Raw genomic sequence first — 25,712 nt, forward strand, 5'->3', positions numbered from 1 at the left:
AAGTGAGTCACAACGGTGATGCTGGGAACAATTTCCAGTTCAATTTCGTCTCGATTCCTACACCTGGCGCGCAACTGTCAGTGCCAGTCTATCGTAGACATTGCTGTCGCAGCCGGAGCCGTGGACAATCCGGCAGCACTATCCGCGACGAGAGGTCCACGCGTTCGCGCCGACCAACGCGAGGTGGAGGACGTGTAGTGCTGATCCGAGACGCGATGGTGGCTGCCGGCCACGCCTGGCGTCCTCGCTTGTCGCAATTCGCGTGGGGTAGAACTTCTGCCAGAGATCACCACCCTGCTCATCAAGGTGTACTCCACATCGCCCCTAAAATTCAGGCTAAATATCTCTTATAAACACTTTTATAAGATAATTAAGTTCCGGTACTGTAGCTCGAACTGTACGGTACCAGTACAGTTGTACACACTTTCGTACCACTTTACTAACTGTGCAAATGGCAACTCATAAAAAAAAAAACTTCTCACAATTCATCCAATCAGATCCACCCTCCCTTGACCATTTTCGTATCCATGTCCGCCCCAGGAAATGCGTCCTCCGCAAGCTCCGCCGATGTTCACCAAGCTACCGATCGCTCGCTTCTTGACATGATGGACGAGGCTCAACACCGACTGCAGCACTTGGAGATCTCCTGCCGTCAGATTCTGTCCCCCACAGGCTCGGCCAGCCCTCAAAAAGCGGAACCTTCTTTATCGGACCCAAAAGTGCTACAGCTCCAGGTCGCGCATCTCCGAGCGCAACTGTTGGCCGCAGTGATGCGCCGCGAAGACGAGGATGTGGCTTTTCGACAGGCGGCGAAGTATGCGACAGCTAAAGGCACAGCCAATGGAGTTCTCCACGCGCTGTTTGACCAGGCCAGTGCCGGGAAGACGGCGGTGCTCAAGACGTACCTGGACACGGGATCAATCCCCACACGAGACGGACTCAGACACTGGAAGCTGGATCTGCGCACGATCCGCAATGAGGCAGGGGCTTCGCTGCTCCACGTGGCTGTCGGAGTATCGACAGCGAGACAGAACGTCAAGGTCAAGCTCGTGCACCTGCTCGTGGACAGAGTGGGTTTCGACCCGAACGTCCGGGATGTGGTAGGCGGCAGAGGTTATGCTTAATTTGGTGTACTATGCGCTGATATGATAGTGTTGTGGTGACAGTTTGGGCAGACACCTCTTCATATTGCAGCGATGGGAGGGTATCAAGAGGTGGTTCAAGCGCTCCTTGAACGGGGGGCCAACCCAGTTGCCCAGGACAGGTCCGGGATGACGGCGCTGTCACTTGTTCGGACGCTGTCAAGACCGCCGGAAGCAGTTGTGCAGACACTCGTGGATGCTGAAAGCGTGGCAATACGGAGTGCGAGATATCTATCCATTGCTGAATATGTGGTGCCATTTTGCTAACGAAAGCGTGCTGCTGGCTGCACCAGACACTGCCTCTCGATCACAGTCGATTCCGCTATCTGTAAGTATCCCGAATAAGCTCTAGCTGGTTATCTTGCAACTTACAAGTGTATAATCGTGACATACATGTAAATAACAGAAAGCACTGGCGTCTGCTTTGTTCCTTAAAGGACTGGCTCGGTTGACTGTGGAGAAATACTCCAGTGCGTTTACGCGTCAGACTACAGCATTGGTGAATGCACTCTTAGAAGGTATTATATCTCCAAGTCTTCAAGTACTTGACTATTCTAACCGAATGCGGTGCTGTATGCCAGGAACGTCGGAAGAAAATGTCGACTTCGATCGAGTTCTTCATGACCGGGTCCCAATGCTGTTTGATGCTGTACCTGCTTGTCAAGTGATTAGACTGGAGACGATTTTTGCGAGCAGTATTTACTGGGACCCGTATTTTGTTGATGATCTCAAACTCGAGGCGGACGGGTATGACATATCGCTCATTTCGCCTTCGCTAGTCGCCGGAGCACTTGTTGGACCAGCTTGGGTTGGGGTGCTCTCGAAGCTGATACAAGGACTCAGACTGGAGATGGCTCAAACTGACGCCTACACGAACAATACGACGCCTGTTGAAGAAGATGCGATCATGAAGGACACTACCGACAGCAGTGTAGTAACGTCGCCATCCCGCAAGTGGTCGATATCATCTTCCTCCACGTCGCTCTCTGTGGATTCTCGCTCCGCCTTGTACTACGCTGATCAGACTGCATACGTCGTTAAGACTCGCGACGTATGGTACTACGCAGTGCTGTTTAAACCCTCGACACATGATTTCCCTGGAACTATTACGGTAGCGCCGGAAAGCAACGTCGCCGTCTGTTCAGATGATGTGTCCACGTATTTTCCGCAGGAAGACCGCCTTGCGATCGGCTCTTCAGAATACTTCGCGATAGATTACAACGCGCAGACTCGTGAAATTCGACTGGGTGGGTTCGTAACACTGGGCTCTACATGAACTGAACTCACGCTGACATTTGTGTCAATAGATCGCGATTACGATGGAAAGGAACCTGCCACTTTGAAGGCATATCTTGCAGGGGCGTGCTCTTCTGGGCTACCTCCATACGTTGCGGTTAAACGGATCTGGGAGCGAGAACCAGGCAACAAATACGAAGACCAAATGAGCGGCGAGCAGGCCAGTTTGTCGATACCTGGTGATGTCCGTCGTTCAGTTGCATAATCTTGTTCTGCTGTTTGTATTGACCACAGGAGTTGTTCCAAGACTACCAGTTCCTGGATCCTGAAAGCGAGTATGAAGTGGCAATTAAGCTAGGACCAATACCAAGTGGACAAGAGGCGCGGGATATTGTTGCTGAGTGGAAACAAACTGCTAGGAAGCTGTTTGATGCACGAGAGTAAGCTTCATCTGTCCTTGCGTATAGCAAAAGGAGTTGTTGCTGACAATCGTGATCGTTGCTCGGTGTACTGTAGATGCACATCTGGATTGTCGTGCTGTCAGCATTATTGCCCCCAACGCAGCGGTCATTCGTTGGTATGTGTGTGACTGTATTTCAAGTGCCATCACTCATTGTGTTAATGGTTACAGTGTTTGGGGACTCTTGCTGTAATCGGACAAGGTCTAGCCAAACGTCGTCTCGGACGGCCAACCTTTTCCAAACCTCTGAAGCCTCGTGCCTCCCTCCAACGACTTCAGAGAGGTTTCAAGGGAACGGAAGCGTGGCCTGGTTCTCCATCAAGGGTTATACCGATTTCGATGCCCAGTCCACCGTAAATCCGAAGCAGCAACAACCTGCTGCTTGAGTGTATCACGTTCAGTTCAACACTGGGCTAAAAATGACAAATGCTGTCGTCTAGAGGAAAGGGACTACATACTTAGTATCCTTGCGGTTGAAACGTGACAAAGCATATTCAACTTGAATCGTTGCAAAAGGGATCATAACCCCACCGAAAGTCGGCGTTCCCGCTGCACCACACCGCTGAATTTCGACACGATTGTAGACTAAACTGACACCACGAAGCAGTTTCGTTTTGCCATAAAGGCAGCTTCATGACACGCCCAATTATCAAAAATATAGCAAAATGATCCTCACAGCTTCGCCTCTTCTTATGATGCAGTCGGTCGAATACCACGAATTCGCAAGGACAGCTGAATATCTTTCACCTGCAGCGTCACGCGCTTGCCGTGAATAGCGCACAAGTTTCTGCAGATTAACAATACAGCAAATAGCGACATCAGCCTTCACGACCTCCGACAAACAATCTGATTCTAATAGCAACGTACGCATCTTCGAAGGTGCGGACAAGGTACGTCTCTGCTGCTTCCTGTAGCGCCAGCAGTGCCTCAGCCTGCCAGCGGTAACCCACACCTGTGAACTCCGTCTGTATCTCTCGTACTACACGAGCGAACGGCAGTTTTCGTAGTAATAGCTTTGTGGAGCGCTGAAGCAATCGGATCTCTCGTAGCGCCACCTCACCGGGTTTCCTCCTTCTTTTGACGGTCTGCGTTGCTGTTGTTGGGCTGCTCGGACGTCTACGCGGAGGTGTTGCCTTACGCTTGCGCCTCGGGGCCGTGGGGGTAGCATGGATCGCGGCCTGACGCCCCACAGGGACCACGGACGGTCGACGCGCCGGTAGGTTCGGAGGAGGAGACGGCGTCGACACGGATGATGCCGATGATGCTGCAGCGGCCGGTCGAGCCGGCGCGTCGCCACGTTTAGTGGTAGGAGAGTTCGGCGGCGTGGACACATCGGTACCGCTGTCCGTGACGCTGCTGCTGGACGCGTCGCTCGCCGGAGTCGACATATTGCTGGTGTCCGAGAACAGATATTCAAAAAATTGAATTTGAAATGCGTTTGTAAAAATCAAAATGTGAAAATGACGCAGTACAATAACGAATCATGTCTCTGGAAAAATTGCAATCGTAGAATATTCATGTGACGTGATGCAAAGCTACCGCTACCGATTTAACCTATTAAATCGCATCTGTATGACTGATGCTAGGTCCGCGAGTATTCCCGCCAAAACTTTGCCTGTCAGCCAAGTAAGTACTCAGAGTACTTCAAAGTAATTACAGTAGCAGCAATGTCGAGTCGCGAGGCGAGCAAGAAAGCAGCCAAAGAGCTGCTGGCGCTATGCGTCAAGGAGGGCGTCAAGGTCCCGACGGTGCGTGGCTCGAAACGCTCACATTGCTGGAAGCTCTCCTTTAATTACATTTACCAATTGCCCAGAATCCCGTGAATGCCGCCGTCGAAGCAGGCACGATGCTCAATGCCACGCGCGAAGACGTACGAGTAACTATCAATGCGAAACCGAACAACCCATTCATTTGACATGTCGTACTGATATTTAGGGCGAGTTCCAACTGGATGCAGCTCTCAAGGTGCGTCATCCCATGTTGTTAACACAGCGACAAAACAATACTCATCAGGAAATGTTACATTAAACAGGAGATGATAAAAAAATTCGGCGTGAAAGAGCCCACCTCCCCCAAGAAGAAGAAGGGCAAGACAGACGTTAAGACCGAAAAAAAGACTGGTCGTAAGCGCAAAAACGCCGAAGTCAAGGACGAGGACGAGGAGAGCGCCGACGACAACGAAAAGAAGACCAAGAAACCCCGCAAGAAAGCCGAGGCTACGTGTGAAGACAACCAGGAACTAGCTGACGCCTTTGCTGAGCTTTCAGGCTTCGAGTTCAAGCGTGGCGAGAAGTTCAAAGGTGGCACATGGTCCAAAGTGGCCAAGGCCATTCGTGAGTGCGAGTCGAAGCTCACATGTGGCAAGGACGCGCTTAAACTCAAGGGTGTCGGCAAGTCATCAGCTGCAAAGATAGACGAGTTCCTCGAGACGGGTACACTGGAGAAGCTCGAGGAGTATCGCGCCGGTAACATGTAACCTCGTCAATCAACATCTTGATGATCGTACCGTAGTTGAAGCCAAAATTGTACCCTAACGTACCCGAACTAACGGTTACACTAGGGGCTACTCCGAAGACGAAACATCAACATCAGTATATTTGGCTCCTGTCCCTAGTCTCCAGCTCCGAGGTCAACGGCCACCTCCCTGCGTCCCTTCCCGTCCGCTATCTCCGTCCAGGATTAAATTGCGGTGCGTGAGGCAAGACGCCTCTTCCTTCTTTTTCTCAAAGTCTCAATTTACAGCGCTGCACCTTCCGCCGGCTCAAGTATTCGGATTTTTGAACGTGAAGGAGCCGCAAGCAACAGACCGCGCCAAGCACGACGCGCACACACTCTTGTTTCTGCCAACTGAACCGCAGGACACAAGCTTCTTCAATTCTGATTCAGAAAAGACATATGCAACGGGGTGAAGTCGCGGTGGCAAGTCCCTACTCGACGCCCAGCAGCCAGTTCAACGACAAGGAGTTCGCAGATATGCCCGAGCATCGATGGCCTCCTCCGCCTCCTCCTCGTGCAAGCATCCAACCGCCGAGTCCACCACTCGACGATCAAGACAGGCATCACCAGTATCGTCCCTCTGGAGCTCATCGACACAGCAACAACAAGTATAGAAGGCAACCGCAGCCTTGCCTCAAGTTTGTGTCCAGCAACGGTTGCCCCTTTGGGGACAAGTGTCGCTATTCACACGATCTGCGAGCGTTTTACCCCGCCTACTACGAGTAAGAACGTGTACGATCTTTTTTCATGGAAATTTGCCTAAAACTGATGAGATGATTTTGCAGAGCAACACGTTACGACGACCCTATTTGGTCTGGAGTCTACGCCATGCCTCGACAGGTGCATCAGAACTATCCGCAACGACAATATCCTCGTCCTGTGAACCCTCCTCCGTAAGTGGTACTTTAGCTCGTGTCTCTCTGGCCACTCACCTCTGCGCAGGTAGGTGGCTCGCTCGCTACCTGCTAAATTGTGTCGAGCATCACAAATTGGACACCTGCTGACAGTTTGTCGTTACTGCACCTTTCATAGGATACCTAAAAGTGACCCAGCTCGACCCTCGTCGTCGTTCTGCTTTCCGCCGCAACGTGAACGAGCTTCCTCGCTTGGAAACCATGGCAAGGTTCACGATAATCAGTCCGATGAAGCTCCTGTCTTGTCCAACGGGAAGCTGATGTTTAAGGATGCTGTTTTAAAGCAAAGCAAGGTGAAGCCGTCTGAAAATAAGCTCGGTGAACCTGACCCAATTAAAATCACTGAGCATCATGGATGTAACGACGAGAACAGATATTCCAACCAAGAGACCACGGCACCGGAAAATGAGGAAGTTGACTCCAAGCTTCAGGCGCCAGTGCCGCAACCGCCGCGGCGTAAGAAGAATACGCGGCCACGTAAGAGTGCCTCAAGCGACAGAATGTCGAGCCTCGCCAACGGCGATTCAGCAGAGTTTTACCTCAACCCAAACTATTTATTCAGTCCAGTCGAAAACGGCGATCTAACTCGTGTAGAAAGTGCTCAGCAGCAGCACCTTCGGCTCCGAGAGCAATACTATCCGCGTCCTTTGAGTGGGGCGCAGCGGATGCATTCAGTGAGTCCGTCGTACAGCCGATACCTGGCAGAGGAACAATTTTACAGGTATTGCCGCTTGCGAAGCCTTTCTTGTGGTCTTTGACTAACAGTGATCGCTGTGCTTATTACGCTGGATACAGTAACCTCAGCAGGCAAGTGGAAGCGTTCGTCGACTACATCGACACTACGCTTGCCTCGATGGAATCGCATCAACAACAAGCCATTGATTCCTTGCAGGAGCTGGTGCGCTCGTTGTGGCCTGATGCGCTGATTGACATTTACGGGTCAAGCTACACACGGCTCGCATTGCCCGTAAGTGACATTGACTGTGTGCTGGCTTCACGAGCATTGGCCGGGGAGCGGGCTTTGGCCTGAGGTTGAGCGGCAGCCGTGGACGAAGGAACTCGAGCTACTTGGAAGCGCGAAAATCCCCGTTCTCAAGATGACGTACTCTCTCGACCCGACAGAACCAGACGTGCTACTCGACCTGACATGCGGCCATTCTGTTGGCCACACTGGACTGGGCGCCCGAGACCTTATTTATTCGCTGCAAACTGAGATGCCAGCACTGCGCCCTCTGGTGTTAATTTTGAAAAGCCATCTCGTCAACAAGAGTAGGCGCGGCATTTCACTAGCCTCTTGGTGCCTATTGTACTAACTCGTGTCTTGTACCTTTGTTTTGCTGACTGCAGATTTGAATTGCGCTTTTACTGGTGGCATCTCGTCATACGTCCTGGTCATTTTGGTGATTCGCTTTTTGCAGGTAACTTGTGGGTTTACTTTCCGCTGAAATTAATTGCGTAAATGAACTGACTCACGTGCTGTCGATAGGCGTGCGGTGATACTCACGTGAGATCATTTGCGAGCAATACTGGCGGTAAAGTCCGCGGAGGAAATCGTCGAAGAAGCTACTCGGAGAACGCGTCAGCGTCAGATTTTCCTGAGGAGCTGGCGTATGTCGCGAGTCTCAGCGATGCAGTTGTGCAACCGAAGTGGTGCTACACTTTTTCGCGTGGTGGACGCGTGACATGGTACACTGGCATCGGCAGTCTCGTGATGCTCTTTTTGGAAACGTACATCACGTTCGACTACCGGCGGTTCGGCATTTCCATTGAAAACGAAGGGTTCGTAACGCATTTTTACACGTGTGGTTACGGCGAAAGGATAACGTGTTGTGCTCTACTGGCTGCATGCAGAGATTTTTTCCTGCTACCGCCGGACAAAATAGTCCCGATGCAGTGTTCAGTAGTCATCCCGTACGTCGCGGACCCGATTAAACCTGGGCGAAGCATTTGCAACTGCTTTCGCATGCACGAGGTGAGTCAAGAAACACATGCACACTTCTCGTTTATGGAGTCAAGAGCTTTACATGTTGACGTTTTGCTAGGTGATCCAATCGTGGCTTGCGTTGTACCAAAACCTGGCAGCTGGAGTCCCAGTGGTGACGTGTATTGGAGGATCCGTGAGCCGTTGAGTCCATTTTCAAAACATGATATGTCAACAAGCCCGCTCCTGCCGATGGAAGTGAAGGACGCACCGGTCCAGGAGTGCTTTTTTGTCCTAGTTCCGGTGTCTACATCTTCGTGCAGCAAGGCCGTCTCCTCCAAGACCACCGCTACCACACTTCAGTTTTGCTGTGCTTCTTTCCTGAAAGAAATCTCCAAAGCGTATTGGCATCGAGGTGGTGTCGACAGTGTAGTAGTGAAGCAGTGGACTCTAAATCCACGCTTTTTGAAGACGCGTCTGCATGGCGAGAATGCTCAACAGTAACTCATAAATACAAGACGACAGGCGCAAAAAGTGGCATAGTGCATCACATGGCCACACGCAATTTGGAGCTAACGGTGCCTAAAAGTCTAGGGTGCGCACGCTCATGAACTCGGACACGAGGTCGTCCGTGATGGCGGCACGGCGCTGCTGGAAGTCCAGCGTGTACTCGGCCATGACGTCGATCAGTTTCTGCTTCACCTCGCCCGACATCATGCGGCCGGCGCCGTACTCCTGGCCAATGCGTTCAAGCTCCTCGTCATCCTCTAGCATGAACGACAGGTACTGGTACGGAATATCGGCCTCCAAATTGGCGCCGTATTTCTCGTGGTCAGCCTTGGTCTCACCTCCACCGCTGTGAATAACAAAATGGACACCGAATCAGGCCATTGGCCATCAACAGAAAAGAGGGAACAGTGATAGAGGGCTTACCTGAAGGCGTACTTCTTGATCTTGTTGGCAATGTCTTCAGGCGAGTCCGAGATGTAGATAGTGGTGCTGGCCTTACTAGCGCTCATCTTGGTGGTACTGCCCTGTAGTGCCGGGAAGAACTTGGAGTGCATTGAAGCAGGCTTGAGGTAGCCAATACGAGGTGCCACATCGCGCGTCATACGGAAGTATGGGTCCTGGTCAATAGCGTGCGGGATGAGACAACGCAGGCCCTTGCGTCCACCAAGCACCACCGGGAACGTCTCTGAAAAAGAAGGCACGGCCTGGACGGCCGGGAAGGCCGATTTGCCGATATTGTCTGATCCAGTGAAGCCGAAGATGCCGCGCACCTGGTTGTACGTGACGCACTTCTGCACCTTAAGGATCTGTGGGTACATCTCCTTGATGTAGTCCGTGTTGGCGAAGATGAAGGTCTTCTTGACGTCGAAACCACAGGCAATGATGTCTTTGGCGTTCTCCCAAGCCATGACTTCGCTCTCCTCCAGCGTCTGGTCCTTGAACAGGAACTTCTCATCATTTGTGAGCTGAATAACAAGAGGAACGTCGAACACTTTCTGCAACCAGGCCGTGAAGGTGAACGGGATTAAGTGACCCATGTGCAGACTGCCCGACGACGGACCACGGCCCGTGTACAGGAAGAACTTTTCGCCCTTCTCGTAGGCGTCGAGGATAACATCCAGGTCACGATGCGAGAAGAAGTAGCCGCGACGCAAGTAGCGGTGGGCCTTGTGGCCTGTGAGTCTCTCCATCCTCTCTACCATCTCAGGCGGAATCTTAGTGCTGCCGAATTGCTCCACGAGCTTGTCATAGTCCACACCGTCCTCTGCCTCGACATCCCAGGGGGTTACGACCTGGGCACCACTGGCCGCGCCCGAGCTCAATACTTGGTGCTGGAATTCAGTCTGACGCAGCAGTAGCTCGGCGTCAGACGGGACGGCCGCGCTCTCAGCCGGCTTGGCGCTCTCGCTGGGCTTGGCCTGCTTCTGCTTCTGTTTCTGCTTACCGGCCTTGGCGGTGCCACCGGCGGCCTTCTTGGCAGCCTGCTCGGCCAACTTCTTCTCCTTCTTTAGCTGACTTTTGGACTTTTTGGGAGCCTCGCCGTCGGCAGGAGCAGCGGCCGGAGCTGCCGCCTTCTGCTTCTTGGGCTGCTGTGGAGGAGCGTAGTCAGCACCTGTCAGCGTCTTGAACTCGGCCTTGAGTGCCAGCAGCTCCTGCAATTTAGCAGAAATTGCCTCGGCGTTGCCCGCATCCTTGGCCGCCTTGAGTTCGCGGATGGCATTGCCCGTGGCCACAATCTTGTCCGTCAGCGCCTGCGCATCCATTGTGCCTCACGTGCAGTGCTTTTTGAGTATGGGAGCCATACAAATGAAAATCATTCCATGGCGAGTAGGGATTGGTGGAAAAACCCTTTAGTGAAATGAAGCTTACACACGTCACAGATGACATTCATCACATGCATGATGCAAATGGACATGTAGGCAAAGAACCAGTTATTACAACGCAAAGACAACCAAACTGTCGGTTGTGCCGCTACGATCAAGAGTTACCACTTAGCGCAGTGGTCCAAGATGTACGGGGTGAAGTACGTGATTAGCACGCTGGCGCCGGCACGGAGCAGACCAAGGTGGGCCTCGCGCACCACAGCTTCGAGTGAGTTGGTGGAGTCACCGTAGTCCTTGACCATCTTGTACTCGCCTGAGACGAGGTAGCACACTACAGGCACGGTCTTCTTAGCGGCAAAGCTGGCCACGATATCAGAGTAGAAGAGCGATGGCTTGACGATGACGCTGTCAGCACCCTGCTGCACGTCGCGCTCGAAGGCTAACGCGGCATGGCTCGTGCTGCCCACGGGGTGCTGATAGCGCTTGCGATCACCCTGGAACGTGGACTCGACAGCGTCGCGGAAGGGCGCGTACATGACAGAGGCCTTCTTGGACGTGTAGGCCATGATGGACACGTGCTCAAAGCCGTGCTCATTGTAGATCTTGCGGATAGCGCCGATGCGATTGTCCATCATGTCGGACGGGCATACCATGTGCGCGCCTGCCTTAGCGTAGGCAAGTGCTATGCTGGCGAGCCGCTCGAGTGTACGCTCGTTGTCCAGCACTTGCTCGCCATTTACTTCACGCAGGATACCGCAGTGGCCATTATCCGTGTACTCACACATGCAGACATCGCAGGCCACCATGAGATCGGGCAGTGCCTTGCGCAGCGCCTTGGTACACTTGATGACGGGCGTGGCCTCGTCGTCCGCCATGCAGCCCCGTGCATCCTTGTCCTCCACGACGCCAAAGAGCATCACGTTAGTCAGACCCTTGGTCATGAGGTCACGCAAATGGGCCACAAGCGAGGCGTAGTCACCGTCAGGGCCCTGACCCCACTGCAGCTCCGGCTCAAGCCCACGGATCGCCTTGTCCTCGCTGCGCAGCGTCACAAACAGCGGGTACATGAGCTGCGACGGGTGCAGGTGTGGCTCGCTCCAGGAGCGCTGTGCAGGGTGATGCAGGCTGGAGTGCAGGAAGTTCATGGCCGGCTGAGCTGTATAATTGCGGGTTGCGCGCTCTGAGGCCGTTAGGAATGACCGCATCTGTAACAAAGCTGCGCGCCGGATGTATACGTATACATTTTAAGGTGCTCATTCCTATATTTTGGAAGCCTTTCACAAAAGACCATTTTTTAGGCAGAGTTGAAGCTGATCAGATGGCCGAGGTGTTCGAGCGTGCAGCGGTGGAGCTCAAGACGGCTAATGTAGCTGTTAGCGATGCGGACAAACTGCAGCTGTATGGACTATTCAAGCAGGCGATGATGGGCGACTGTCGTACAGCGGCGCCCAGCGCCTTTCGCCCGGTAGAGCGGGCGAAATGGTCTGGACAATTATTGGTCTATTCTAATGGACGGCATTTTAACCCACACGTATCATGCTTCTAGGGAAAGCTGGCACAAGTTGAATGGTACATCACAGCAAGACGCCAAACGCCAATACGTGCAGCTGGTAAAGTCGCTGCTACCAAGCTTTCAAGCGACAGTTGAAGCTCAGACACCTTCATGGAAGGCTACACGACCTACAGCACGGCCCAGACGAGATGGCCCTGCACGCAGTTCACTGCCGATGTTCTTCTATCTGATAGCTGGATTAGCGCTCCTAGTCGCTTTTAAGGCGGTGCTACCTTATACACACGTTGCGGTGAACGAGGAGCTGATGCAGAAGCTCTCGCCGCTTCTGTGGTTCGCTCTGGGCTACGCTATCGTCATCGTGTTGAGGTCCAAGGTAGGCTCAAGCTTTAAGACGTTTCAGATGCTTTAATGCTGATGTTTCTGGTGGGACAGAGTTTGCCGTGGCCGGAAAGGCTGCAGTTCCCTCCGCGTGCGTCTACTACGCGCTCCCAACGTAGACGACGTCGTCGTCGCACGCCAGTGGAGTCAGAGCTAAATGCATTTCTTCGCAAACATGGGGTTCACATTGTACGTCAGCCAGAGGAAGGGTATACTGCGCCACGTTTGATGCTGAAGCTTCCAGAGGATCAGGCGGCATTCCAGTTTGGAGACCATAACGCTACGATCCCGTACAGTGTCGAACAGGTTTAACACCAGCGACCAGTACAGCGCAAGACTGGTACGAAGACTCACGCTTTGATGATGGATTACAGACTGCAGACGTGTATTACCGTAAATTCAAGGAGCCCTTGCCAGACCTGGCGAGCCGCCTATTGGACTCTATCGAAGTGCTTGAGGAACGACATCTGGAGGAATACTGCGCCGTCTACAAGCGCCGACTTCTGCGATTCCGGTACTGTGTTGATGCTTGTATTACTATAAGCTCCTTGTGGGTGTCTACTGAATACCGGTACTTCGTATTTAACCTGCAGGAATGAGGCTCCTTCTTTGATCAAGCGTTTTGCGAGCTCTGACTACGTCGAATACGTCGAAGACTCGTTGCTCGACCAGCAGAACCGCGTACGTTCGTCATTTTCTGGTCTTGAGATTCACACTAAGTGCTCGAGAGATAACAACGGTCAATACTTTCAGCTTTTCTATGTGTACGTCAAGAACGAGTCTTTCCAGTCGCTGGGTGTGCTGGAAGACTTCTCCGTGTACGAAGCTGACGCAGACAAGTCGCACTTGTGAGTAGAATCTGCATATTTAACCTGTCTGCATTACTCGCAGTAGCAACTTACGTGAAACGATGACTCTCTTCGTTTCTATAGGACACATCTCCACCAGTTCTGCCGTGTGCATATCACCAGCTCTTCCTTATCGTTTTTCCGATCGCAGATTGAGTCGTTTATCTCGAACTTCTATTGCAAGAACGCCCCCGACGCCAGAAGTTATCACCTCCAACGTATTACAGAGGAATTCGGTGAACCAGCTGAGTGAAAGGTAGCATATATGAGTGGCTTCACCTCAACATAATAGCTATGCTCCTATTTGTTCCTTTGACGGTTTCCTAACGTTCGTGAGGGGACACCAATTACGTTGCTGCCAATGTGTTCACTCTGTAGGGAGCCGAACAAGCAACGCAGATCATTTCTAGGGCACCCTGGATGTCGAAGGTATTAGAGCAGCTAATTGCGCGCGGACGTCGCGAGCGCAAACCGACAGAGCAGCGGGATGTGGCCTTCAGTCTGGCTGAAATCTCGACAAATGCCGAGCTCCACGAAAAGATGGTGTCCAAGGGCGTAGTGAAGGCCTTGCTAACGCTGATTCTTCAGTCGAGTGACCCCGAAGCACTGCGTCTTGCCTGCCTGTGCATGGCAAACGTGGCATCGTGTCCAGCCAGTCGCGTTCGGATCGTAGAGGACGGGGTGCTGCCACCCCTTGTCAAGTTCTTCAAGGACGACGACAACGAGAATGACGCCGTCGCGAAGCAGTACGTAGCGATGACTATCGGTAACTTGGCGGCTGAACCCGAGAATCACGAAGAAATCGTGCAGTTAGGCACGATTGAGCCGTTGGTGAAGCTGCTGGATCCGGAGATCGTGCATTCCGGCGTCTACTGCGCCTTCGCACTGGCGAATTTGTCGGTAAACAACGAGTATCGTCCCCAGATCGTCGAGGAAGGTGCTATCCCACGGCTCATTGCGTTGGCATGTTGCAAGGAATTGACTGCACAGCGGCAATCTCTCGCGTGTCTGCGTGGAATCTGCATCTCTCCAGGGAATCGAGTTGTTGTGGTGAAGGAAGGGATGCTGGATCCACTGGTGCTCATGGCACGCTCTGACGAACCCGACATCCAGCGTGAAGTAGCGGCAGCCTTCTGCGCGCTCTCAGCTACTCCAGAAAACAAAGTGGAGATCTCGGATCGAGCGCTACTGACGATTATCTCGCTGTCACTCTCGGGTGACCCGGCTGTTGAGGAGTATGCATGCAGCACGATCGCCAACTTGACTGAACTGCATGAGCTTCACGATAAACTACTACGTGAGAACGGCCTGGCTTCGATCATGGCATTGGCAGTGACCAGGGATCTCAACACACGCTCGGAAGCTTGTCGATGTCTCGCTAATCTCACAGCAAACGAAGAAGTACAGCCAGCGTTGATGAAGGAAGGAGTGTTACAGCCTCTTGCTACTGCGCTGGTTTTAAACCACCACGTCTGTCAACGTTACGCTGCGTTGGCCTTGGCGAATCTGAGCACGACAGCGAGCTACCAGGTCCAGATCGTAGGATTGGGGACGATCACACCGCTTATTGCACTCGCCCAAGCGTTCGACCGCGAGCTGGAAGCTCGACGATACGCCGTGCTCGCGATAGCGAACCTGGCTGCGATGAAAGCCAACCACCCGGCGCTGGTTGAGGCTGGATGTCTGCTGTCCCTGTTCTCTCTGGCAAGTACGGCCGACGCACTGAGTCAGTACTACGTGGCGTTTGCGTTGGCGAACTTCGCGTCAAACGAGCAGAATCATACGCGTATGGTGGAGGAAGGAGGACTTCAGCCCATTATCACACTGGCGTCATCGGAAGATACTGATGTGCATCATCGAGCTGTTGCAGCTCTACGCGGACTGGGAGTAAGTGAAGCCAACAAGGTCAAAATTCTTCAAGAAGGCGGACTGGAACCTCTCGTGCTACTGTTACAGTCGGACGACTTGGAAATCTTGCGGGAGACGTGTGCTGCGCTCTGCAATCTGTCAGTAAGCGAAGAAACCAAGTACGAAATTGCTAAGAGCGGTGCCGTGGCCCCGTTGATCGCGCATTCTCAGTCCGAAGACATGGAGCTTGCTCGCCAGAGCTGTGCTACGTTGGCCAACCTTGCGGAGGTGGAAGAAAACCAGGAGAAGATCTGCGCTGATGGAGGAGTGCCCCCTCTCATTGCCATGATGCGCTCTCAGTTTGTGGAGGTACAACGTGAAGCGGGTCGCGCTTTGGGAAACCTCTCGGCCTTCCGTCTGAATCACGAAGATATGATCGAGCATGGCGGCCATCAGCTACTGATCTCGTATCTATTGTCTCCCGATATGGCTTCGCAGCGTGTTGGGGCATTAGGAATCTGCAACCTGGCAACAAACCCAGCGATCCGTGAGCTGCTAATGGAAAGTGGGGCCATGGAGCCTCTGATGTCTCTTGCTCGGTCTGAAGACGTGGAGCTGGAGATCCAGCGGTTCGCCATCCTGGCCATCGCCAACTTGGCGACTTGTGTCGAGAACCACCGCGCCATCGTTGAAGAAGGCTCGCTTCCACTGCTGATCTCCCTGTCCAGTGCTCCTGACGAAGAAGTCCGTCAGTATGCAGCCTTCGCGCTCGTCAAGGTCGCACTGAACGCTGATCTACGCAAGCAGATTACCGAGGAAGGAGGTCTGGAGCCTGTGCTTTTCCTCGCACGTACGCAGAGCTCTGACCTGCAAGCAGACGTCCTACCTGCAATCTGCACGCTGTCGTTCGCTGATGCCAACAAGTCCGACATCTGCAAGTGTGGCGGCTTGCCACCGATCCTCGGAGCGCTCAAGCATGCTGATGTGGGTGTTCAACGACAAGCGCTATGTGCTGTGGCCAATCTAGCTGAAGACGTGGAAAATCAGAGTCACCTCGTGGCGAACGGTGCCATCCCTCCTGTCGTGGAGGCGCTGCAGCACGGAGGAATCATCGCGCAGCGTGAAGCAGCTCGAGCTCTGGGGAACTTGTCGGCTAACTGTGACTTCGCTGAAGTCATCTTGCGTCAAGGTGCAGCTCCTCCGTTGATACAGCTACTGGGCAGCGAAGTGGTGGACTGTCAGCGCATGGCAGCGATGGCTCTGTGCAATCTCGGAACAAACGTCAACAACCAGCCAAAGTTGTTGGCGCAAGGTGTGCTTCCGCCCATCCTAGCGCGTATTGAAGAAGCTTTGGACCCACGTTCATTGGCAGATAACGATGTGATCCGCTATTGTCTCCTAGTGCTCGCTAACCTGGCTGTCTCGCCGTCTACCCACGAGGAATTACTGGACAAGGCGTTGACGTTTCTCGCTGGCTACGCCAAACATCGTGACGTCAAGTGCCGCCAGTTCGCCATCTTCGCGGTTGGCAATCTGTGCAGCAACCCCAAGAATATCGAGCGGATCGTAGCAACCAATTGTCTGCAACCTATCATCTCGTTCGCATTCCCAGGAGGTGCCAACGTGCAGTTCCAAGCTATTGCTGGGCTTCGAGGACTGTCAGTGAACCAAGCTGTTCGTCAACAAGTCGTGCGTCTGGGCGCACTGGAGCCACTTATCCTAGCAGCCTCGAGTGAGAGCATCGAAGTGCAGCGAGAGGTAGCTGCGACGCTCTCGAACTTATCACTAAGTGAAGAGAACAAGATCACGATGGCTCGTGGTGGATGTCTACCTGCTCTCATCGCTCTGGCAAGTAGCCGAGACTCGTATCGCGAGCGACAAGCGGTGTGCGCTCTAGCGAACTTGGCAGAGATGATTGAAGGGCACACGCACAAGAAGATGCTGGAGGAAGGCGTGCTAACACCTCTGTACGCCCTAGCAACTGGTGCTGATCTGGAAGTCAAACGCCAGGTTTCTCGCTGTCTTGCCTTGTTTGCAGCGAAGCCGTCAAGTCAAGCCACTCTGTTGCGAAGCAGTGCACTCCGCTATATCTCAGCGTTCGCCCAGGAGACGGAAGATGCGGTCTGTAGACGATTCGGAACGCTGGCGATTGGGAATCTCGCAGTGGATCACAAGAATCACCGTGACTTATTCGACCAAGGTGCTGTGACGGCGCTTATGACGGTGGACAAGGCTACAGACCTCGAGACTCGTCGTGCGCTTGCCTTTGCACTGAATAACCTAGCAGCCAATGAGAGCAACAGTGCGCAGATCTCCAAGTTAGGCGGGCTACGCACTGTCATCGCTCTGCTGCATGATGCTGACGAGGACACACATCTACAGGCTTGTTTTGCTCTACGAAGAATGGTTGTTGAAGCCAAGAGCCGCACCCAGGCTGTATCGTTTGGCGCTCTTCTCCCCCTATTCAAGCTCGCACTGTCGGAGAATATCGAGGTGCAGCGCGAGGTTTGTGCTGCGCTACGAAATCTGTCATTGAGCGAAGACAACAAAGTCGTCATCGTACTCAATGGCGGTCTAGCACCTCTACTGACACTGGTACACTCAGCAGATGGAGAAGTTGCTCATCAGGCATGTGGAGTACTCGCCAACTTGGCTGAAGTCGTGGAGAATCAAGGACGGATGGTGAAGGATGGAGTGCTACAGCACATTAAGTTTGTGCTACGTGCGAAGAGCGTGGACGTGCAACGTGAAGCACTTCGCGCGATCGCCAATATGTCAGCGGAATACGCGTACACAGCAGAGATTGTCTCGAGTGGAGGTCTGGCTCCGCTGATGGCTGCGTTGAATGCGCCAGACTTCCTTAGTCAGCGGTATGCAGCTATGGGTATTGCCAATCTCTCCACGAACGTTGACAACATCACCAAGATCGTGCAAGATGCTCTTGTCCCAACGTTAGTGGCGCTTGCCGATGGCTCGCTCAATGGTGATCTGGACACGCAGAGATACGCTGTCTTCACGCTCACCAACATCGCCAGTGTCCGTGCTACGCAGTCTGTTCTCGTTGATGCTGGAGTCCTTCCTCTCTTCGCAGATTTACTACAGCACGCAGACATGGCATTGAGGAATGGTGCAGCGTTCGGAATCGCCAACTTCACCGCGTTCTCGGAGAATCATACCGTGCTTCTTGAGCTCGGAGAAGTCTTTTTGGAGGCTTTACTGCGTCTGCTAGAGTCTCAAGACTCCAAGTGTCAGTATCGTGCTGTGTGCGCATTACGAGGACTGTGTGTGAACGAGCTAGCGCGACGTGAACTGGTACGTCGTGGCGTCCTGCGTCCTCTACTGGCACTTACCAAATCCGAGGATATGGACGTGCAACAAGAAGTGCTGGCGTGTCTGTGTAACTTGTCTCTTAGTGGCTGTGTCGGTGCGTATCCCGAAGTATTTATCGCTGCGTGCGAGATGCAGGCCCTGGTGGCGTTCCTGTGCTCCGCTGATGCCACCTATCGACTCTTTGGCGCGGTGACACTGGGAAATATCGCTGCGAAAGCCGAGTATCAAGATGAGCTGGTTGCAGCGGGCGCTGTATCACCCCTCGTCGAGGTAGCCAACAGCGTGGACCTGGAAACCCATCGCTGCATTGCCTTTGCGCTGTGTAACCTCGCTGCCAATCCGGATCGCAGACAAATGGTCGAAGCTATGGGCGGTCTGCCTCCTATCATCCAGCTAGCTTGTTCGGTCGACGTGAATGACCAGAAGACGGCTATTGCGGCACTTCGTGGACTCTCAAATCGACCGGAGACACGTCTGCACATTGTTTCGGAAGGTGGACTGGAGCCTTTAGTGCTTGGAGCGCGCTCATCTGACGTACAGCTACACCGTGAGGTCACGATGACAACGTACAACTTGTCGCTTGCCGAGAAGAACAAGCTGGCTATAGCTTCATCACCATTGACGGGTTCTCTGATCACTCTGATGTTGTCCAACGACGAGGATACAGCGGCATTTGCGAGCGCTAGTGTCGCTAACATTGCTGAGAATTGCGATACCCATTCAGCTATTGCAGAGCAGCGTGGCTTACGGTTCTTCCTGGAATTCGAGACCCGAGGAGCTCCTGCTCGGGTCGCGCGTGAAGCAGTCAAGTGTGTTGCAAATCTTTCGTCGAACTATGCGCTCCACGACTTGTTGCTCGCCGACGGCTGCCACGAATTCCTTGTACGTGCTATCGAGCACACAGACTCCAAGACTCGGCTCTTTGGAGTTGTGGGTCTCGGGAACCTCGTGTCCAACCCGCAAAACCATGCAAGAGTGCTGCGCGAGAAGGTTGTGACGCCTTTAATTGGGTTATCCGTCGACGTAGACCACCCTGAGCCTCGTCGGTTTGCTTTGCTCGCGTTAGGCTGCATCTTCACCAATGAGGCGAGCCACGAAGCATTCGTGGGTAACGGAGTTTTACCAGCACTTATCGCAGCGCTTGACGCAGTAAATGACATGGAAACGCGCTTCTACGCAGCCTTCGCACTCGGCAAGATCTCCACGAACGAGTCACTCCACGAGCTCATCGGACAGCTCAGTAACAGCGGTGGACCTCTCATTAAACTGGCGCTGGATGCCGAGGAAGCCAAACATCCAAGTGCTCAATGTCACGCGGTGTCAGTGCTGCGTCGTATCACAAATCTGGATGTGAATCGAGTGTCTATGGTTGCACAGCATCGCGAGGATCTAGCCGCTGCACTACTGACTTGTGCTCGACACACGGAGCTGTTAGAGAACCAACGTGAAGCTGCAGCGTGTCTGTGCAATCTGGGTCTGGCGCAATGCAACAAGCTCATCTTCGCGACTGCACCCGCGTTGTTCCAGCAGTTATTTGCCTTGTGCTCATCTCCTGATGTCGAAGTCGCACGAAATGCCTGTGGCGCTGCAGCCAACGTTGCAGAAAATGCACGCACGCATGAGTACATGATCGATACCCATGCGGTGCATGTTGGAGTCAAGGCAATGCGAAGTCGACATCTGCCAGTGTACCGTGAAGCCTCGAGACTGGTGGCTAATCTCATGAGTACGCCAGAGTTCCATGCTGTACTTCTCAATGAAGAAGGACTTGCTGCTGTGGCCCGAGTGGCCAAGATTGAAGACCATGAGTGTCAGTATAATACGGCGCTAGCGCTGCACAAGCTTACTAGCAATTGCGACACGCACCGAGCGCTGCTTGGATGTGGCTCGGTGCAGACGCTGCATATGCTACTTGGCTCTCCTGGACTGGACGTGCAACGTCAAGCAGCGGCAGCGCTTAAGACTCTGACCGCGAATAAAGACAACAAGCCCACGCTTGCAGAAGACGGAGGCACGATGCTGGCGCTTATCTCATTGTTACGAAGTGCCGACGCAACGCTCAAGACCATGGGAGCAGCTGGTGTGCGGCACTTGTCACTGTACGCTCCAGTCAAGACGCAGTTCGTGCATGAAGGAGGTCTACCGCCGCTCTTCAGCTGCTGCGCTGTAGAGGACGACGATGTAAGACTCCAATGCGCTGGAGCTATGGCTACGCTGAGTGAGAACGTGTTGAACCAAGTGCAAATGGTGCGTGAAGGTGCCTTGCCGGCTCTTCTGGAGCTCACCAAGGCCAGCTACAATGCAGAGATCGCACGGCATATCAGTCGCACCTTTGCCAACGTGTCAAGTAACGCAGAGAACCACCTTGGCGTGTTCACGCTCCAGGAATTCCGTGCTATATTCACGTTAGCGCAGAGTACAGAAGAGTTTTGTGGACGTGACGCTGCGATGTGTCTGGGGAATTTGGCCGTCACTTCGCACAACCAGTTCCAGATCTCCGAGCTTGGCGGACTGGTCCCGCTGTCGGAGCTGTTGAAGAGCGAGTTCGCGTCTACACGGCAGTACGCGGCTCGTGCTTTCTACCGACTCAGTGCCCACTCGGAGAACCAGCATCGTATTGTGGACGCCGGCGCCCTCCCTGCACTTGTGGCTCGACTGAACGAGATCGGAGACCAAGAAATCCAGCGCTGTGCAGCCATGGCCATCTGCAACTTGTCAAGTAATGCTAGCAACGAGCAGAAGATCATGAAGGCCGGTGCTATGCGAGCGCTTGTAGCTCTACTGCGGTCTCCGAGCGTCGAGTGTTCCAAGTACGCAGCTATGGCGTTGTGTAACTTGACAGCCAACCCGGCCAACCAGCTGCATCTCGTGGTACAAGACGACGGACTTGATCCGCTCGTAGACCTTGCTGGATCAAGCGACACGGAGTGTTCTCGATATGCCAGCATGACACTGGCTAACGTATCAGCACATCGTCAAAACCGCCTCGTAGTCGTAGAGCGGCATGCTCTTCAACCTCTGCGGGCGCTGTGCTTGTCGCCTAATCTCGAGTGTCAGCGCAGTGCTGCCCTGGCGCTCTACAACGTATCGTGCGCACAAGCGAATCAGCTGAAACTCGTTGAGGCAGGCATCGAGTCGGCGCTAGTTCGACTGGCTGGAGCCAAAGACGGAGACTGCAAGCGTTACGCCACAATGACGCTATGTAACCTGGCAGCGAACAGCGAAACACGCTCAGCTGCAGCACGTGGCGGAGGATTGCAAGCACTGCTACTAGCAGCGAAAGATGCAGCTGACCCGACTGTGCGTCGATACGCCTGCATTGCGTTGTGCAACTTGGCGTGCGCCCCGCTTCTACAGGTCCAAGTGCTTGTTCACGGTGGTCTGGCTCCGATTCTTGCGCTTACTGAGGACGAAGACGACGTAGAGAGCCAGCGGTTTGCTATCATGGCGCTGTCGAACTTGGCTGCGAACGAAAACAACCACGACCACATGATCAACCGAGGTGTATTGAAAGTGGCGTTGCGACTGGGGCAGTCCAAGGACGAAGACATTCGACTGTACGCTGCCTTCGCGTTGGCAAACTTCGCAGGAAACACGGCACAATGCGCCGCTATCGGAGACGAAGGCGGGATCGCAGCGCTCATTATGTTATCGCATGCAGAGGACTCGAATTCCCACACACTAGCTGTATCGGCGCTGCGGCGTCTGTGTCAGTTCTCGGCTCAGAACCGCGGACGTATTGTACGTGGCGGAGGTTTACCGCCATTAGCGATGGCTGGCATGTCGGAGGAACTCGAGACGCAGCGAGAAGTGGCCGCTACGTACTGCAATTTGTCGCTTAGTGACGAGTACAAGGTCGAGATCGTCGAGCAAGGAGCTCTGCGACCGCTTATCAAGCTGGCCCAGTCCTCCGATCTCGAAGTCGCAAGACAAGCGTGTGGCGCACTCGCTAATCTGGCGGAACATCTCGATACGCACTCTCACTTCGTGGCAGAGCGCAGTGGAGACTTCTTGATCGCTCTGATGAAACACCGAAACGAGGAAATCCACCGAGAAGCGTCACGTACGATCGCCAATCTGCTGTCCAGCTTTGAGCACCACACGGATATGATCGCTGACGGTCTTCCGGGTCTTGTTCATCTTGGCTTATCGCTGGACCCGGAGTGTCAGTACAACGCGGCGTTGGCATTGCGCAAACTCGCTCCAAACTTCGCGAGCCATCGTGGGTTAGTGTATGAAGGCGGACTGAAGACTCTGTTCTTCCTACTGCACGCTAAAGAGCTCAATACGCGTCGGCAGAGCGTCCTGGCGTTGCGTGATCTAGCAGCGAACAGCGAGTTCCGACGCAAGTACGTGGAAGAAGGAGGACTGAACGCTCTTGTCACCTTCTTACGAGACGTGGACGCGTCACTTCAAGCCCCTGCAGTGGCCGCGTTGCGTCATTTGACGTCGTCGGCTTCTCACCCAGAGATCAAGCAGCAAGTCGTCGACGAAGGAGCTCTCCGCCCCGTGCTGCGATGTCTGAACACGAATCCTGGCGCGAAAGGGCTACGCGATCTGCAGTGCCAGTGCGTGGGGTTGATCGCGAATGTGTCCGAACACCCCACGAACCAGCAGAAAATTGTGGCGGAAGGTTTGACGAGTGCGCTCGTTGCGTTGGCCAAAGTGGCTCAAGACAGCGCGGAGATTCTGCAAGATGTGAGTCGCGCGCTGGCGAATCTTTGCTCCAACGAGGAGAACCACCAAGCCGTGTACAAGCAAGGAGCTTTGTTGAGCCTCATCCAGCTTACCGAGTCTGCAGATGACGTCACGCAGCGGTACGCCGCGATGGGCCTGCGCTTCTTGTCCGCCAACCCGACGATCCGCGTTCACATCGTGCAAGAATCGCTTCTCCAGCCGTTCATCAGGCTGGCGCAGAGTCCGCTGCTGGATTACCAACGCACGGCAGCTGCAGCCTTCTCGAGTTTCTCTCTGAATGAGGAGAACAAGTTGAAGCTGGTTCGTGACGGCGGCTTGGCTCATATTCTCCGCTGCTGCGCCTACGACGACCTGGAAGTGAAGCGAGATTGCGTCTTCGCTCTCGCGAACGTGGCCCGACTCACTGGAGCACCAACTGGATGTTGTACGCGAAGGTGCCATCTCCGCTATGATTAACGTAGGAGCACACGACGACGCACGCGTACAACGAGACTGCGCGCGAGTGTTCGCTTCCTTGTCCGTGACGAACTCGGTCAAGTCGGAGCTGGTGCGTCAGGGCGCGCTGCCGTCTCTGTTCCGTCTCACGCGCTCGCTGGATGTGGCTACACAACGGTTTGCCACATTAGCGATCTGCAACGTCGCTTCCTCGGGCGACGACAAGGCTTTCATCGTGGAGCAAGGAGCTGTTCGTCCTCTGACGCATCTCATCCGGTTCCCTGACGCACAGATCCAGCGGTACGCAGCGTTGGCCCTCGCAGCTCTGGCACTGGGTGGAATGGGCAACAATAAGCTTCGGCTGATCGAGGAAGGTGCGGTGCCTCCATTGATCGATCTCCTGCGTTATCCAAGCGCAGACGTGCAGCTTTGTGGCTGTTTGGCGCTGAATGCCTTGACATTGGGCAAGCAGAGCGTGACGAAGGTCTCGGTGATGCAGAGTGGCGGACTGCTGCCTCTGCTGGCGCTACTAGCGTCTGCAGACGAGGAATGTGTTCGTTGCGCGCTCTACTGTCTCGGCTCGTTGGCCGAAAGCAAAGATGTGCTACAGAAACTGGTGGAGCTGGGCACGCTGACCCACGTGATCGCATTGACCAAGTGTATCGACACGGAGACGTTGAGGAACTGCGGATACATCCTCGCTCTGGTGGTGGAGCAGCAGACAGACTACCATGACGATCTGTACCGTGAAGGAGGCCTGGACGCGGCCATCGCCTTGGCTTGTGTCGAGGACATGGAGTGTCAGGAGTACGCCACCTTCACGCTGGCCCACTTGGCTTCCAACCGAGAGTACCAAGTTCGTCTTGTCGAGCGTGGAGCCTTACGTCCACTCATCGCCATGATGTCGGTGCATGCCGAGCCGCGGCATTACGCTGGCCTCGCACTACTCAAACTAGCAGACAACTACGAGAACCATCTGCGTATCGCCGAGGAAGGAGGCATCCAGGCTCTGCTACGTATCGCTCGAGCTCGATCTACAGACGAGGAGCTGCAGTACAAGGCGTCGCTCAGTTTGGGACAATTAGCCAGCAACGCTACTCGGTCTCTACCCAACCACACGACTCTGAAATCGGGTGACGCGCTCATCGGCACGAGTGTCAACAAGATGGCTCAACTCACACAAGCGGTGGCTGCCAAGAAAGCCGCAAAGGACAAAACCATGCAGTATCTCGACGACAAACTCGCTCGCGAAGCAGTCAAATAGGAGAAAAAAAGAAAAAGAATGGATCTTTAGTTTTTAGTATTCTACGCATGTTACATGTAGTTGCTGGCCACTTCTTTAACTTCAACTTGCTCAATAGTAAATCAACGTGACGATTGTTATACAGAACTTAGAGTACCCTACAGTTTCGCAATGCTACTACAGTATCTAAGCACGGATAAAAAAACCAGTAGTGCACACAGCTTCGTGGGATATATCTCGCCTGATCTATAGAAAATGTCCACATGTTGCGAAAATAAAAATGTAATGGTCCTCTGAAATCTAACAACCGACTGTCCGCATAGCCTGTTACCAGATTAAACGTAAAAAAGGAAACGAAGAAACCTGCACGAACACATCACAATCAAGCAAGAATCACCTTGTACCCCGAGCTGCTTCTTGATGACTACAAAATAAGAATACATCTATTAAATTATGTCGGAACGAACACTAAAAGGAGCGAGCACGACTATCTGCTCCTCTCTTAAGCGCTTTCAGATCGAGCACGACTATCTGCTCCTCTCTTAAGCGCTTTCAGATCGAGCGCAGACACTCCACTACGGCCCGAGGGCGGTTAGAAGAAGGCTGAGAAAATAGTTGGTTTGGTGTGAGGGCTGAATTACAAATTGCAGTATCGTGCTTTTCAGCATTATGTATTGCAGTATTGTACATGCTTGCAGTATGGCATTGCAAGTATAATTGATCAATGCCGATACTTGAAATATAACTTTACCCATCACTGGTGTAGAGGTTCCAAGTGAATCCACGTTCATTGTCCAAAGAAATGCCATTAAATGACATGGCTGGCGTTGGCCAAGGTTGAATACCGGGCCATCGAAACCAGAGCCACGGTTGCCAACGATGTATCAACACGTGAACGTTTTGCCAGTAAGAAAAAC

The 25,712-nt window shown here is 53.5% G+C and overlaps 8 protein-coding genes across 8 annotated transcripts; 5 read left to right on the forward strand and 3 right to left on the reverse strand.

Moving 5' to 3' along the window:
- Positions 1-527: 527 nt before the first annotated feature.
- On the forward strand, positions 528-3,515 carry PITG_13827 (uncharacterized protein; the record flags this gene model as incomplete). Its single annotated transcript, XM_002899461.1, has 9 exons — positions 528-1,100; positions 1,167-1,362; positions 1,436-1,470; positions 1,549-1,660; positions 1,724-2,389; positions 2,450-2,598; positions 2,673-2,818; positions 2,895-2,955; positions 3,010-3,515. The coding sequence occupies 9 exons, from the start codon at positions 528-530 to the stop codon at positions 3,193-3,195; spliced, it is 2,124 nt and encodes a 707-aa protein (XP_002899507.1).
- Positions 3,516-3,528: 13 nt separating this feature from the next.
- PITG_13828 (histone H3) lies at positions 3,529-4,226 on the reverse strand (the record flags this gene model as incomplete). Its single annotated transcript, XM_002899462.1, has 2 exons — positions 3,529-3,625; positions 3,706-4,226. 2 exons carry the CDS (start codon positions 4,224-4,226, stop codon positions 3,529-3,531), a joined length of 618 nt encoding a protein of 205 aa, XP_002899508.1.
- A 279-nt stretch (positions 4,227-4,505) lies between these two features.
- Positions 4,506-5,314, forward strand: PITG_13829 (uncharacterized protein; the record flags this gene model as incomplete). Its single annotated transcript, XM_002899463.1, has 4 exons — positions 4,506-4,586; positions 4,652-4,708; positions 4,774-4,803; positions 4,871-5,314. 4 exons carry the CDS (start codon positions 4,506-4,508, stop codon positions 5,312-5,314), a joined length of 612 nt encoding a protein of 203 aa, XP_002899509.1.
- Positions 5,315-7,101: 1,787 nt separating this feature from the next.
- On the forward strand, positions 7,102-8,703 carry PITG_13830 (uncharacterized protein; the record flags this gene model as incomplete). Its single annotated transcript, XM_002899464.1, has 6 exons — positions 7,102-7,233; positions 7,280-7,517; positions 7,596-7,677; positions 7,875-8,027; positions 8,100-8,220; positions 8,291-8,703. The coding sequence occupies 6 exons, from the start codon at positions 7,102-7,104 to the stop codon at positions 8,375-8,377; spliced, it is 813 nt and encodes a 270-aa protein (XP_002899510.1).
- A 48-nt stretch (positions 8,704-8,751) lies between these two features.
- On the reverse strand, positions 8,752-10,442 carry PITG_13831 (tryptophanyl-tRNA synthetase; the record flags this gene model as incomplete). The annotated part of the gene is made up of 2 exons (XM_002899465.1): positions 8,752-9,025; positions 9,103-10,442. The coding sequence occupies 2 exons, from the start codon at positions 10,440-10,442 to the stop codon at positions 8,752-8,754; spliced, it is 1,614 nt and encodes a 537-aa protein (XP_002899511.1).
- A 155-nt stretch (positions 10,443-10,597) lies between these two features.
- PITG_13832 (delta-aminolevulinic acid dehydratase, putative) lies at positions 10,598-11,681 on the reverse strand (the record flags this gene model as incomplete). Its single annotated transcript, XM_002899466.1, has 1 exon — positions 10,598-11,681. One exon carries the CDS (start codon positions 11,645-11,647, stop codon positions 10,664-10,666), a length of 984 nt encoding a protein of 327 aa, XP_002899512.1.
- Positions 11,682-11,820: 139 nt separating this feature from the next.
- On the forward strand, positions 11,821-13,494 carry PITG_13833 (uncharacterized protein; the record flags this gene model as incomplete). The annotated part of the gene is made up of 8 exons (XM_002899467.1): positions 11,821-11,984; positions 12,055-12,112; positions 12,329-12,408; positions 12,513-12,699; positions 12,768-12,907; positions 12,987-13,074; positions 13,147-13,241; positions 13,326-13,494. The coding sequence occupies 8 exons, from the start codon at positions 11,821-11,823 to the stop codon at positions 13,492-13,494; spliced, it is 981 nt and encodes a 326-aa protein (XP_002899513.1).
- A 167-nt stretch (positions 13,495-13,661) lies between these two features.
- Positions 13,662-24,816, forward strand: PITG_13834 (vacuolar protein, putative; the record flags this gene model as incomplete). Its single annotated transcript, XM_002899468.1, has 2 exons — positions 13,662-23,538; positions 23,582-24,816. The coding sequence occupies 2 exons, from the start codon at positions 13,662-13,664 to the stop codon at positions 24,814-24,816; spliced, it is 11,112 nt and encodes a 3,703-aa protein (XP_002899514.1).
- Between the last annotated feature and the right edge of the window lie 896 nt (positions 24,817-25,712).

Source organism: Phytophthora infestans, genomic scaffold (genome assembly GCF_000142945.1).
Source record: "Phytophthora infestans T30-4 supercont1.30 genomic scaffold, whole genome shotgun sequence".
NCBI lineage: Eukaryota > Oomycota > Peronosporomycetes > Peronosporales > Peronosporaceae > Phytophthora > Phytophthora infestans.